The 12,681-nt window shown below is 37.4% G+C and overlaps 2 protein-coding genes and 2 non-coding genes across 7 annotated transcripts; 2 read left to right on the top strand and 2 right to left on the bottom strand.

Annotated features, from left to right (window-relative positions):
• Positions 1 to 102: 102 nt before the first annotated feature.
• On the bottom strand, positions 103 to 175 carry Trnam-cau (transfer RNA methionine (anticodon CAU)). Its single transcript has one exon. It is a non-coding gene; the product is annotated as a tRNA-Met (tRNA).
• A 218-nt stretch (positions 176 to 393) lies between these two features.
• Positions 394 to 466, top strand: Trnar-ucu (transfer RNA arginine (anticodon UCU)). The gene has a single exon. It is a non-coding gene; the product is annotated as a tRNA-Arg (tRNA).
• A 27-nt stretch (positions 467 to 493) lies between these two features.
• LOC128254050 (small integral membrane protein 12-A) lies at positions 494 to 1,010 on the bottom strand. Its single transcript, XM_052982839.1, has 2 exons — positions 767 to 1,010; positions 494 to 698 (listed from the first exon to the last, which is right to left on the bottom strand). The coding sequence occupies exons 1-2, from the start codon at positions 894 to 896 to the stop codon at positions 562 to 564; spliced, it is 267 nt and encodes an 88-aa protein (XP_052838799.1). The 5' UTR covers positions 897 to 1,010; the 3' UTR covers positions 494 to 561.
• A 239-nt stretch (positions 1,011 to 1,249) lies between these two features.
• On the top strand, positions 1,250 to 11,862 carry LOC128254041 (F-box/LRR-repeat protein 20). 4 transcript variants are annotated; one of them, XM_052982819.1, is made up of 10 exons: positions 1,250 to 1,973; positions 7,046 to 7,928; positions 8,399 to 8,515; positions 8,598 to 8,681; positions 9,209 to 9,303; positions 9,368 to 9,545; positions 9,605 to 9,793; positions 9,871 to 10,164; positions 10,231 to 10,443; positions 10,502 to 11,862. In XM_052982819.1, the coding sequence occupies exons 2-10, from the start codon at positions 7,308 to 7,310 to the stop codon at positions 10,607 to 10,609; spliced, it is 1,899 nt and encodes a 632-aa protein (XP_052838779.1). In that variant the 5' UTR covers positions 1,250 to 1,973; positions 7,046 to 7,307; the 3' UTR covers positions 10,610 to 11,862. The 4 variants fall into 4 exon arrangements, with proteins under 4 accessions (XP_052838779.1, XP_052838781.1, XP_052838780.1 ...); XM_052982820.1 differs by lacking the exon at positions 1,250 to 1,973 and adding an exon at positions 4,644 to 4,808; XM_052982821.1 differs by lacking the exon at positions 7,046 to 7,928 and having other exon boundaries at positions 1,253 to 1,973.
• The last annotated feature ends 819 nt before the right edge of the window (positions 11,863 to 12,681 follow it).

Below are 12,681 nucleotides of genomic sequence, written 5' to 3'. Positions count from 1 at the left end.
TATTATGATTTTTAGCTGCTTGGCTTTTAACGTTTTAAAGGATAAATAAATGGCTTTGAACCGAAAAAGAAACAAAATAATAAAAAGAGAAAAAAAATTACATGCCCCGGGTGAGGCTCGAACTCACGACCTTAAGATTATGAGACTTACGCGCTGCCAACTGCGCCACCGAGGCTATGTTTGAAACACGGCTAAAGAGCACTTCAACCCCCATATGTTCTACATCAAGAACACAACTTGTTCTAAATGCTAAAATAATGAACAGATGGATTATTATTGTTATTAAATCTACTTATTAAATAATTGAAGTTGCGCGAGAATTGTTTTATCCGTTTTGCAGCTATAAAAACTCCACTTGTCTTGTATGAGTCATTGGAAAGCCGTCCTCCACCTGTCCCTTTGGCGCAGAGGATAGCGCGTTGGACTTCTAATCCAAAGGTCGCGGGTTCGATCCCCGCAAGGGATGAAACTAACGAGTTCAAGTAAATTTTTTGGCGTATCTTTTTTTTTTATTGATAACAACTCATTATTATAGATAACTTCTCATGTTTATGTTTAACTCTAGGATTTGGGCTGCAACGAGGGGGAAAGATTGCGCTCAAGCACAGGACTACTCAGTCGTAATTTCTCCACATTGGCGGCATTCGAGTTCAAACTTTCTTCGGTCAAACGTTGGGCGCGTAACTCTTGAATGGATGCTGTAGGGGTGTTATAAATTAGCATATCTTTTAACTAGAAAGTTCGGTTTATGCCAAATAAAACTCACGACTGTATGGGGTATATTTATCAGATAGCCAACTCTCTAGATTATAACCAACGAAACCAACCACGCCGGCAATTGGTAATGTGATATACACAGCGTTGCGCTTTAGGAGAGCCATTACAATAGGCCACATTTTGTATTTAGTCCTTGTTTTTGGTAGATTTAAAGAAATTTACCGGAAAAACACGAAATAAGCGGCGTGCAAAATTATAAAATCAGACAGCTGATAGAGATGCCAGACTGTTGGAAATAGTTGGAGAACAAGTTTAATAAATATTTTATTACAAATTTTCGAACTGTTACAATAAATAAACAAAAAAGTTCTTAAACACGTAGTTAAAATATAATAAGGGTTTATTCCGATATATAAGGGTTTATTCCGATATAAATAACTCCTTTTAACTGGTTAAACATTTTTCAAGATGCTCCATCCCTGTATTTGAATTTGGGCACACTAACGGCTGATTGCGCCAACCTCTATTCGATTTATTTGCTTGCGCATTACGGTCACACAATTTTTTTGTGTTTTTGTGCTCTCTCTTTTCATCGGCAGTGCAATATTGCAATTACAAATTTTGCAGCAAAAATCGCCATTACATAAAAACGGGAAAAAATCAGGCGCTACGAGCGGGCAAGCGAATATCTGCACAAAAGGGCACGGCGAAAAAGATGCAAGAACGGGAAAAACGTATTTACGCATTACGAAGCGAGTTGTTGTTTTGCCGTTTTTTGTTTTTATAATGCCAATATCGGGATAGCTGCATTTTTTTGCAGTTAACACAGAGATCTCTTGTGATGTAGGCAAAACACCAATACCAGCAAAACACCGATATCATTACTCTCTCGCCGCAATAACAACAACTAAGTGCATTCAACAATTACAACGCAATCAGAACAAAGAACTACCAGCAGCAGCAAAAACAACAACAAAAACAAACGGTGGACAGAGAAAGAAGGAGTAAGAGGAAGAAGAACAACAATCGCAGCAAACGACGCATAATTTCCTGCTCTCATACACACAAACACCTACGCACACACAAAGAGAGCGGGGGCAACAAAGAATACCAAAAGAGCGTGGGAGAGGGAGAACCAAGAAACGACCGAAAGGGAAAGGAAAAACTGCATTTCTGGATTTGGATCTGGATCTGGATCTCTAGATATATCCACGCGTAAAATGACCAATTCGGGACGCAATCATCATCGTTACGATGTAAGTAAGAGATTAACGATGTGATCATAAAATTTTGAGATGTTTAAAAAAGATTGTTTAAGGAACAGAAAGTATCTACTAAACTTTATAAACATTCTTAGTCTTCTTCAAATATTTTACTACCTTATTATTATTATTATTATTATTATTATTATTATTATTATTGCTGTTAAGCAATCCGGTAGGTTTATAGTGCAATATTCCAAAATTTTGCAATGTTTCTAAAAATGTCAAAAATGCTTTAAAAAGATTTATCCACACAAAATTCTTGCGAATCGTATGACTGAAATATTTCAAAAACAATTTTGGGAAAGTGGTTCTAAAGTGGTTCTAAAACAAAATGGGTTGCAATTATTAAAACATCGTACATCAAATAGTGTTTGTCATTTTTCCGGGTCGTTTCTATTTTATTAAAAGATTCTTCACAAGTATAAAGGAAATGATAGAATAAAGCTTGTTGACCTTCCCTTGTACTCTAAAATCTCAAGAGGTTTTTGAGAGATAGATAAGTAATCAGAAATTTAGTTTAATGGAGCCCCCTTGAAGTTTACCCATATTCTCTTATTTCCAATTAAATCCTTGTTTCTACAAATTTTAACTATATTGTTTATGTATAAAAAAAACTGTTATTTTTAGTAGTTGTTATAATCACAGGTGGTCGAGTCAATGACATTCGATTAGGTTATTTGTTTTAATTTTTTTTATTGGTTTTAAAAGTGATTAAATTATCAGTGCCCCAAGCGATAGACATTAACAAAGCAAAGTAATCAGATTGTTAGATAAACAGCTGATGGCTCACCAAGAAATTTTTTTTTTTTTTAATAACATTATTTTATCAGGAACAGCGCTACATTTGTATAATGATGGATTTTGAAAAGCATGGAAGCGCAAGAATATTTTTGGGTTTTGCTTGTGTTTGCCTGGGGTATTTTCTTCCCTCATTTGTTTTTCAAGCTCAAGACGTGCTGTTGCTCTTTTGTTTGTATGCCCATCCAGACAGTTAGTCAGCCACTTCCACTTGCCCCAGCTCCCGTAAACCCATCCCACTAAAATAGACTGCATCTCGTTTATTTTTATGGCAAAGCGAGTTCTTTGTCCTGCCTTTGAAGTCAGGAATACGGAATACAAACAGGAGTCATCGCCTTTGTCGGAGCGACAGGAATTCGCCCAGCTAATGTGGCTAATGTCTCACACCCTCCCTCAAAAAATTATATGTTTGTCTTGCGACAAAAGTGCAATAAACTCGCTGTCAACACACCCCCAAGCATTAAACGCCCAAAGCCCCCACAAAACACCCGCACCAAACTCGGATAATGACCAGTTGCGAAGTGAGGACTTCTGACAAATTGGAAATTCTTCGCCAAGTGCAATGTGCACACAATGTAAAGTAAATAAGCAAACAGAAAAGAAACTCATGAGCGGAATTTACCAATTTCTTAGACACTGTCAGAGATTTTGATATAGTCCAATATTCATTTGGGATTAAGCTTTTAAGAATTTTGAGTTTTGTCATTATCTTATTTTTAACTATTATAATATATCAGGTTATAAATTATCTAATATTATGATCAAATTTTTGTTAAATGGCGCTTAAATATTTATACAGAACTTTATATGTATTAAGTATTGCTCCACATATCAGTCTTTAAATGATTTGATAAATATTTCTTTCTGTGGACTTGCTTTAATTACTGGGAATGGAAAAAGAGGAAATGGAAACGAAGACTCATTTTAATTGCGTTCTCCTATGCTTTAATCGCACCAAATTGCTTATTTATTTTGGGGCTTACTGACTGTCCATTCTTGGTATTTGGTATTTAGAGTACTTAACTTATCTAGAACCCAAAGCAAAAGCCAATAACAAACGAAAGTAAACAGATTGCCCGATAAACAGCTGACGGGCACTACCAAAAAGTCTGGTAGCATTGCAACCCTTGCACATTTACCAAGTCAAAAAGAGAGTGTGGGAGGGATATGGATATGGGAGAGAATGAGAGAAGTGGTCTTCTCGTATTTACAGTTATTATTGGGGATATTGATACCCTGTTTTACAATGTACATATACTCTTTTGTGCCATCTTATGTAAATATTCGGCAAATATTCGGAAAACTAATTCATTTTTCCTCGAGAAAATTGTCTTTTTTAATATTTAAGTCTAAAGCCCTCTCGGTGTGCCATTTTACGTATAAACTAAATTATTAAATTACAAAGGAAAATTAAATTTAATAGTTTAATCCAATGAAAAACTCTTCTTTTTTAAATGGAAAGAACTTTAATTAATATTAACTTTTTGAAAAAAACTAAAACTTTGAAAGACCTTTGTTTTTTTCCGATTTTAACATATACTTCAAACTACATACGTAGACTTTGTGTTAATTTCCTGATTGACCCTGCCTTAGAGTTCAAGTAGTTGAGCAAGGGTATATGAAGTTCTTTAGTTGAGTATTGACGGTTATCCCCCATTTGCACTCTCTCTTTCGCTTTAAGACTCGCTCTCATTGAGACTTTTTTAGCCAGCTTTTGGTTGTTCGACCTTTGTGTGGGTGCAATGCCCCGCCTCCCCCAAATGCATTTTCCGGAGAGAAATAAAGTGAGAGAGAGAGTGCTGTTGTGGGCCAGCTGTTTTTCGACCTCTGGCAGCGTTGAGTTCTCGATTCTCCACTCAGTTCTCATTCTGCGCTCTGTTGTCATCGATGTTGTCTCGTGAAAATTGCAGCTCTCCTGCGTTTTTCGTGTCTCGCGTTTCTGCATTTACACGGTTTTTCCATGCAGCTGAGGGAAAAGTGATAGAAAAATCCATTTCACGCCAGTCCAACTGAAAATATAAACAAATGGTAGGGCGAACTATATCTAAATGTGCCATAAAGAAGTGTGTTTTGTGCAGTGCTGATTGCTTTTCCAGCTCTTTAGTTGTAGTTGTTATGGGCTTTTCCGCCTGTTTTTCCTTACTGGTGTGTCATCAGCTGTTCGTTTTTTTTTTATTTTGTGTGTATATTGTTTGCCTGCTTTAAGATTTTTGAAAGGTTTTTTTTAACATTCCACTTGTGTTATAAATGCTTTTTTATGCTTACCTCTTATGAATTTCTATATTTATCGACAATAAAAAAAGCACTGAGTGCAACCCAATTTGGATGCTGACCCAGTTTTCCCTATTCGCTGACCTTGCTGACATGCATATGAGTATATAGCTTGCTAGTATATAGTATACCAAAAATATATAGAACGGAAGCATGCTTGTCTGTCAGTGCTATCAACTTTCAACTGTTTTTGTGGGCCAGCTGACCCGGCCATGGCTTATATAAAATGCAGCCCAGATTTGTTGTCATGTGGGCTGGTATATCCATACATATGCGATACACATATTGTATATGCATTTATTCCTCTTTTTTTTGCGCTCGAGGTCACTTGGAAAGTAAATGCCCGACTGGGAATTTTTAATTTGTTTACTTTTTTCCACACGCACCAACCGCCCACTTTTCCACCCTGTTTTGCTCTTACTTTTTGTCAGCTGTTTTAGTTTAAGTTACGTATACGCCATGTGTTGCATGATCAAATAAATAATAAACTATGCAAAACGCAGCAATCAAGTGAAATGCCTTGCACTTGTCGCTTCCATCACTTAAAGCGAATTGAGTTGAAACTATTTGGGGTCTCAGCTGCACTTGAATTTGCATAAGTACGTGCGAAAGATATAGCGCCTTGCGATATAAAGCAGCGGTCAAAATAATAGTAGTGGGTGGCTTGTAAATGGCTTAAAGCCACATGTTTTAAAACAAATTAAAAATACTATTAAAAGAGTTTGTACATTGTTTTTTTTTTGATTATTTATTGTATTTAGAACTTTGAAAAAATTGGTTGGATAATTTAAAAACCTTTTAAGCAACAAGTTTTTTTCTCTGCAGTCATTGAATGTAATAGCTTGTTTGCGTTTATTTCCCTTACAATATATTTTAAACTACTTTAAAAATATGTTTTCTTAAAAGTATGCGCTTTCAACTATATTTTTAACCTCCACTGTCGTATGCATATGTGTGATCCAATTGTTCGCTTTGATTGAATTCAGGCCACTTTAAGTGTTTTTGTCATAAATTGATAATAGTTTGTCATCCTTTGATGGACTAATTGAATATGAACATATGAATATTACTATATATTTATTTCAACTCCTATTCTAGCTAAAGATCTGTAGCAATCAATAATTTATTGGACCTTCAATCGCTTTATTTGAATCTCATACATATGAATGCCTTTATACAATTGTGAAAACAGCAATTTTATAGCTGACATGTATTGTGTTCATAGAGCTTCTGTAATTGTTGTGCCATTTACAGTACCTTTTGACAAAGAAAGGAATTTGTATTGTTAAGTTAAATATGTCTATACCCTGCTCTATGGAATTTCAAGTTTTTGTTAGCTTCGTGGCGGAATTTTTTAAATTTAAATAAATTTAATTAAAACTACTGAACCGGTAACGGTTGTTATAATGCTTTATTTTTACGCAAACATATGAAAAACATAATCAATATAATACAAAGTTTTAAAGAATAAAAATACTTTAACTGAATTAAATGTTTGAGTATTGTGTTCAGTAATAAAATTTTAATTTAAAGTTTTTTTAAATACAAATTTGTTGTTTTAAAATAAGTTCGGAGTTTTGAAAATTTTCCTAATAATTTGGTACACTAAACTGCTAAAATATGCAATGTACCTTCCATGGATTTAAGGGTATTTCTTTCAGTTATTAATTCAATCTTGTGTTATTGTCATTATTATTTATACACGCTTACTTCTTGTTCGCGCTTCACTCAAATTCGTCACACGTTCGATCGATTGCCTTTTTTAAATTGCCGTTGATGACTTTTCATTTAAGTTGAATGCCACGACAGTGGGTGGTGGATGGGAGGAGGGGAAGGGGAAGTAGGCCCCAAAGAGCTTAAAGTTGGGTGCGCATTTCAATTAAAGCACGCCCGCAACCTTGATGTCCGAAACTCTCTGCTTCTGTTTTTTTTGTATTATTTTGTCTTGTATTAAATTCCGCTGTTGTTCTATTTTCCACGTGCAAAAAAAAAAGAAACAGCGCTTAACCAGTTCCTGCTGCAGTAAATGATTTAAAAATAATAAAAATCGAAAACGAGCTGGGCCAAAAATAAGCAGACGATTCCCGACTGATCAGGGAGCAACGTATTGAAGACGCAATTTGTGAATAATTTAATCGAGCGTTCACACGGCGCCGGCCAGCTGACAACAAATAAGAAAAGAAAAAGAGAGTGCTGAAGAGTTAATTGAATCGGCAGAGGAGAACAGACAGCAGCAGATAAGAACCGATACCGAGAATGTTTGCCAGCGCCGCGGAGACAGGCGTCGTCGACGTTGGCAGCGGCGGTACGAGCAACGCCGGCAGCGGAGGCAGCAGCAGCAGCGGCGGTGGAAATGCCAGCGGCAGCATCGAGTTGCTGTGCCCGCCCAGCGGCAGCAGCAGCATCAGCGCCAGCTTCAGCAGCAACAGCGGCACCAGCAGCCAAACCCATAGTACCGCCATCAGTAGTGCCACAGATCACAGTAACAACAACAACAACAGCAACAACGGCCACAACAATCACAATCCGAGCTTACAACTGAACGGTAATGCCAGCAGCAACACTAGGCAACACAGCAGCGCCAGCAGCAACAGCAGCAGCAACTCCAGCAACAACATAAGCCCTCCCATCAGCAACAGTAACAATAATCACAGCAGCAGCAACATTATCAGCGGCTTTTGCAGCACCATTTGGCGCTCTGCCACATTTGGCAGTGCAACGCCTGTTATCAATCCATTACCTGGTGTACATATTAACCCCAAAAGTATGGAAAGCAGCAGCGATAGTTGCTCATTGAGCTCTTCGATAACGCCAGAGGTTTGCCTAGCTGATCAGCAAAGGATCACCAGCACTCAAGATCAGCAGGAGGATCAATCCGTAAGAAATCAATAAGAAAAAGAAACAAAAACAAAAACAAAAAATCTATAAAGGAAGATGAACAAAACCATACAAAAAAAATTACCCATTGTTACCCACCTTCGATGACATTTTTACCCACTTCAGCGGTCGTTATATCATCTTGATCCAGCATTTTGTACATATAGCGCTCAAGAAATCCTCTCAAAACCCTCCTCAAATCGCTCTGTCTCTTTTTCGCTTTACCCCTATCTCTATCTCTCTCTCTCTCGTCTTGCGATTCCTCCATTAATTAATTTGTTTTGTTCCGGAATTCAATTGAATCTATTGGTTTTCATTAATGTTTTTTATTTTGGGACCACTTGAGAAATCAGTCAGTCAGTTGATTTTGTTTAGCCATCCCCACATCTCCAATTTGGAAAGTTCACAGCCCATAGAATTGAGTTCATTTTGAAATGTATCACTCATCCGCCATGTTGTGTCCGTTTCAGCAAACATTCCTAGGCGCCACCGAACTGGACGATGAGTTAATCAAACAACTGCCAAAGGAGGTACTGCTGCGCGTCTTCTCCTACCTGGATGTTGTCTCACTATGCCGCTGTGCACAGGTAAATGAACTGGCACCAGTTAAGCACCCAGTTGAGGTCGTCAGTTTTCCGTCTTTCCACTAATGAATTTTTCATGCTACAGGTATGCAAATATTGGAACGTGCTGGCCCTCGATGGATCCAGCTGGCAGAAAATCAATCTATTCGACTTTCAACGTGATATCGAGGTGAGCTTTGGGGCATCTAATGGATGATAACTAAAGCCACGAGCAAGCAGCTTCCAGAATTTCAATTTTATCCTAAAAAAGATAGATCTGCAGGGGGCTATGTTTTCTATAAATTACAATTTTATTAGAGGCATTTATCTTCATTTAATTCAAATATTGTATATTAGCTTAAAACACAAGTACAACTTATGGTACATATTTAACTGAAAAATAAATTCATTTTAAATGGTGTATAATTATATAAGCTTATATATATATATATATATACTTAAAAGCACATGAAAATAGTAAGCATCAAATATTCATACAACTTATTAAAATACTTAAAATGATGTGATTAACACACATTTTTATATTATTCCGTAATTAACAAAATAATCAAAACCAACGTTAAGCAATATAAATACTAAAACTAAACAAAAAGTAACATTTATTTACAAATTGTTAACAAATAATAAGAATAACATTGTATTATTATAAATTGTATATAGCAAATTACTAATTAAATATTTGTTTCTTTTAAACAGGGTCCGGTGATTGAGAATATATCTCAGCGATGTCGCGGTTTCCTCAAATCACTGTCGCTTCGTGGCTGCCAATCGGTGGGAGATCAGTCCGTGAGGTGAGTATCCATAAATGAAAACCACTCCAAAGCAACAAATAAAATGAATATTTTGTATTTTTAGAACTCTAGCGAATCACTGCCACAATATTGAACACTTGGATCTGTCGGAGTGCAAGAAGATAACCGACATATCCACACAGTCCATCAGCAGGTATTGCTCCAAATTAACGGCCATTAATTTGGACTCGTGCTCCAACATAACAGACAACAGCTTGAAGTATCTATCCGATGGCTGTCCAGTAGGTTTACTTGAATAACCCATACGAAATAAGCATACTTTATCGGGTTGTTCCCGCAGAACCTCATGGAGATCAACGTGTCCTGGTGCCACCTGATCTCCGAGAACGGCGTGGAGGCGCTGGCCCGCGGCTGCGTCAAACTGCGCAAGTTCAGCAGTAAAGGTTGTAAACAGATAAACGACAATGCCATAATGTGCCTGGCCAAATACTGTCCCGATTTAATGGTGCTAAATCTACACAGCTGTGAGGTGAGTATAATATAATATCCAATTAATTGGGAAAATGTATTATAAAAGAGTTTTTTTTTAAATTACATTTAATGTAGACCATCAGCGATTCATCGATCCGCCAACTGGCCGCCAATTGCCACAAGCTCCAAAAGCTGTGCGTGTCCAAGTGTGCAGACCTCACCGATCTCACGCTGTTGTCGCTCTCGCAGCACAATCACCTACTAAACACCCTGGAGGTGTCCGGCTGTCGCAATTTCACTGACATCGGCTTCCAGGCGCTGGGGCGAAACTGCAAATATCTGGAGCGGATGGATTTGGAGGAGTGCAGCCAGATTACGGACCTCACGCTGGCCCATCTGGCCACCGGTTGTCCCAGTTTGGAGAAATTGGTAGGCTTTACCAACTTGCCTTAATATCTTATCTGCAGATGATTTAAATTATTTACTTTCCAATAGACCCTTTCGCATTGTGAGCTGATCACAGATGATGGCATACGACATCTCACCACTGGCAGCTGTGCTGCGGAAATTCTGTCCGTACTGGAGCTGGACAATTGCCCCCTGATTACGGACCGAACGCTAGAGCATTTGGTGTCCTGCCACAATCTGCAGCGCATTGAGTTATTCGACTGTCAGCTTATCACCCGCACCGCCATACGCAAGCTGAAGGTGGGATTGTATGTTCTTTAATTAGTACAAATATATCTAATAATTATGTCGCGCACAGAATCATCTACCAAATATCAAGGTGCACGCCTACTTTGCACCCGGAACGCCGCCGGCTGTGACTAGCGGACACCGACCACGTTATTGCCGCTGCTGTGAGATTCTCTGAGATACGGCCATCGGCTTCGCCAGGAAGATAATGCGCAAGACGGCCACGGACTGATGGCCCGTGTGCATCGTCATGTTCGCCATGGTGTTCAGCCTGACCCTCGTCTCGATGATCTGCATGTACTTGCTGGGCCTGCTCGACGCAGCGATGACCACATAGCCGCCAGATGCAGATACATATACAGATCAAGATACGGATACAGATCAGCAACAGCCGCAGCAGCGGCTTAAACGAAACCGAAACCTAACCCTAGTTTTAGTTTTGAGCGAGTTTCAAAAACTCGCAGAAACCAGCATCAAATTGTGATTATTTTATTTAATATGCTACGTTAACTAGACCCTCATTTGTGTAATCTGTATTAGCCTTCCCCATGCTCTATGTTTGTTATTAACTGCAGCCCGAAGAATTGCTAGCTTATACAAACCTGTATATATATATTTATGTAGATGTGCAGCCCGATCTGCGGCAGCTTCAGGTGGTTCCGCTGAATGTTATGTGTGTTTAGGCTAGAAACTGCAATTATGCGCGATTAGTTTTAACTCTCATACCCGCATCCCTGTATTAAATGTTTGCTAAATTATGACTAAATTATAAATCCATCTGGAGCACGCTCCGATTTTATCTCTCACTGGTCCCCCGAAAAACAAAACCACTGGAGTTTTTCAAAATTCCGAAACATGTCGATAGAACCACAACGCGTTCAAAAACAAACACACACACATACACACATCTATCTGAGGTACGATTAATTTCACTTTTGATTATCCACACTCAAGTCTAGTGCCAGCTAAAACTGTTCAGCAATTAGCATTATATCTTTGTAAAGCCATGTATATTACACAACGAACAAACGACACACACTGGATCATCATCCCTGAAACACAAAACAGTACCCACATAAATAATTCAATAAATCTATATACACCGTCTGGACTCACACAGATATTTGAACAGTATATTTTGTAAAGTATTATCCACTGAAAAATGTATAAATGGGGCAGGAAAGTAATCGTTAGCCCTCGTTATAAGCTCACAACTTGAGCCACCACAACTAAGTAGATAATATATATTATTTCCACAACTGAAAGGTTTCCCTATCTAGCAGAACTATATCCAATCCTCGAGAGATCGAGCAGTTGTGAGCTGGGGAATAGGATAAATGATGGCGTGACAGCCCCCTTAACCCATTATCATCACACTTAACCCCTCGACACAGAGATAAAGCACAATAAACGCAAAACGATACCAGATGAGATATTTTCATGATTCATTGTATTCTCTCTTAAAAGTTAAGCTAAGCAAATGGTGTCATACAAACATATACCTACACCTACCATATATTTTCCTAGAAAGAAAAACCAAAAAGAAGTCAAAATCATATTTACACAAAAAAATACGAAAAACAAAATGATAAAGATAAAACAAGAGTTGTAAGTTGCGTATTTTAACGGATCTTTCTGTCTGTCTCTTGTAGTGTGTTTCGACTTTGTTTTAAAACAGTTTAACAAGAAATCAACAAAAAAATCACAACTGATATGTATTAATTAGCGATAGAGTTGAACAAAAAAAACCGAAAATATATATATGGAAAATTGCCGTAAAGCGCAATCGAGTTCCGTACCACACAAAAAAAATAACTTTTGGTTCAATAAAATTTACATTTAAAAGGAGAATTAAATATTATATACACCTCTATATATATGTATTACATAAAGGCTTTACAATGCAGACTAATATATTTACATCATATGTACGTGTGTAGTTTTGCAAACAAAAAGTAATAACAAAAAATGAAAACACTCGAAAATTAACAAAAATGAATATGGCAAAACGGAAAATATGACATTTTAAACTGAGAAACGATTAACATAAACAATATTTTAAATATCAAATTTATAACGTGTTTTACTTTGTGTTAAGTTCTCTATTACAGAGTTTTCAAATATTGATTTTTTATAATTATTTAAAACAGCGATCTTAGTAACGTTCCGACATTTGTAGTATTTGAATTTCCACCCAAAATAACGGTTTGTTTTTAAACAACTTCCGTGTCATTCAGCTTTAACAAGGCA

The sequence above is a fragment of the Drosophila gunungcola genome, assembly GCF_025200985.1.
Source record: "Drosophila gunungcola strain Sukarami chromosome 2R unlocalized genomic scaffold, Dgunungcola_SK_2 000004F, whole genome shotgun sequence".
In the NCBI taxonomy this organism is placed as follows: domain Eukaryota; kingdom Metazoa; phylum Arthropoda; class Insecta; order Diptera; family Drosophilidae; genus Drosophila; species Drosophila gunungcola.
The sequence above is the reverse complement of the archived record's forward strand: the minus strand, read 5'-3'. Positions and strand labels throughout refer to the sequence as shown.

Coding starts and splice junctions, on each gene's coding strand:
- LOC128254050 (XM_052982839.1), bottom strand. CDS start 896: ATGTGGCCTATTGTAATGGCTCTCCTAAAGCGCAACGCTGTGTATATC. Junction 699..766: donor TAAATATACCCCATACAGTC/GTGAGTTTTATT, acceptor ACACCCCTACAG/CATCCATTCAAGAGTTACGC.
- LOC128254041 (XM_052982819.1), top strand. CDS start 7,308: ATGTTTGCCAGCGCCGCGGAGACAGGCGTCGTCGACGTTGGCAGCGGC. Junction 9,794..9,870: donor TAAATCTACACAGCTGTGAG/GTGAGTATAATA, acceptor CATTTAATGTAG/ACCATCAGCGATTCATCGAT. Junction 10,444..10,501: donor CCGCCATACGCAAGCTGAAG/GTGGGATTGTAT, acceptor TGTCGCGCACAG/AATCATCTACCAAATATCAA.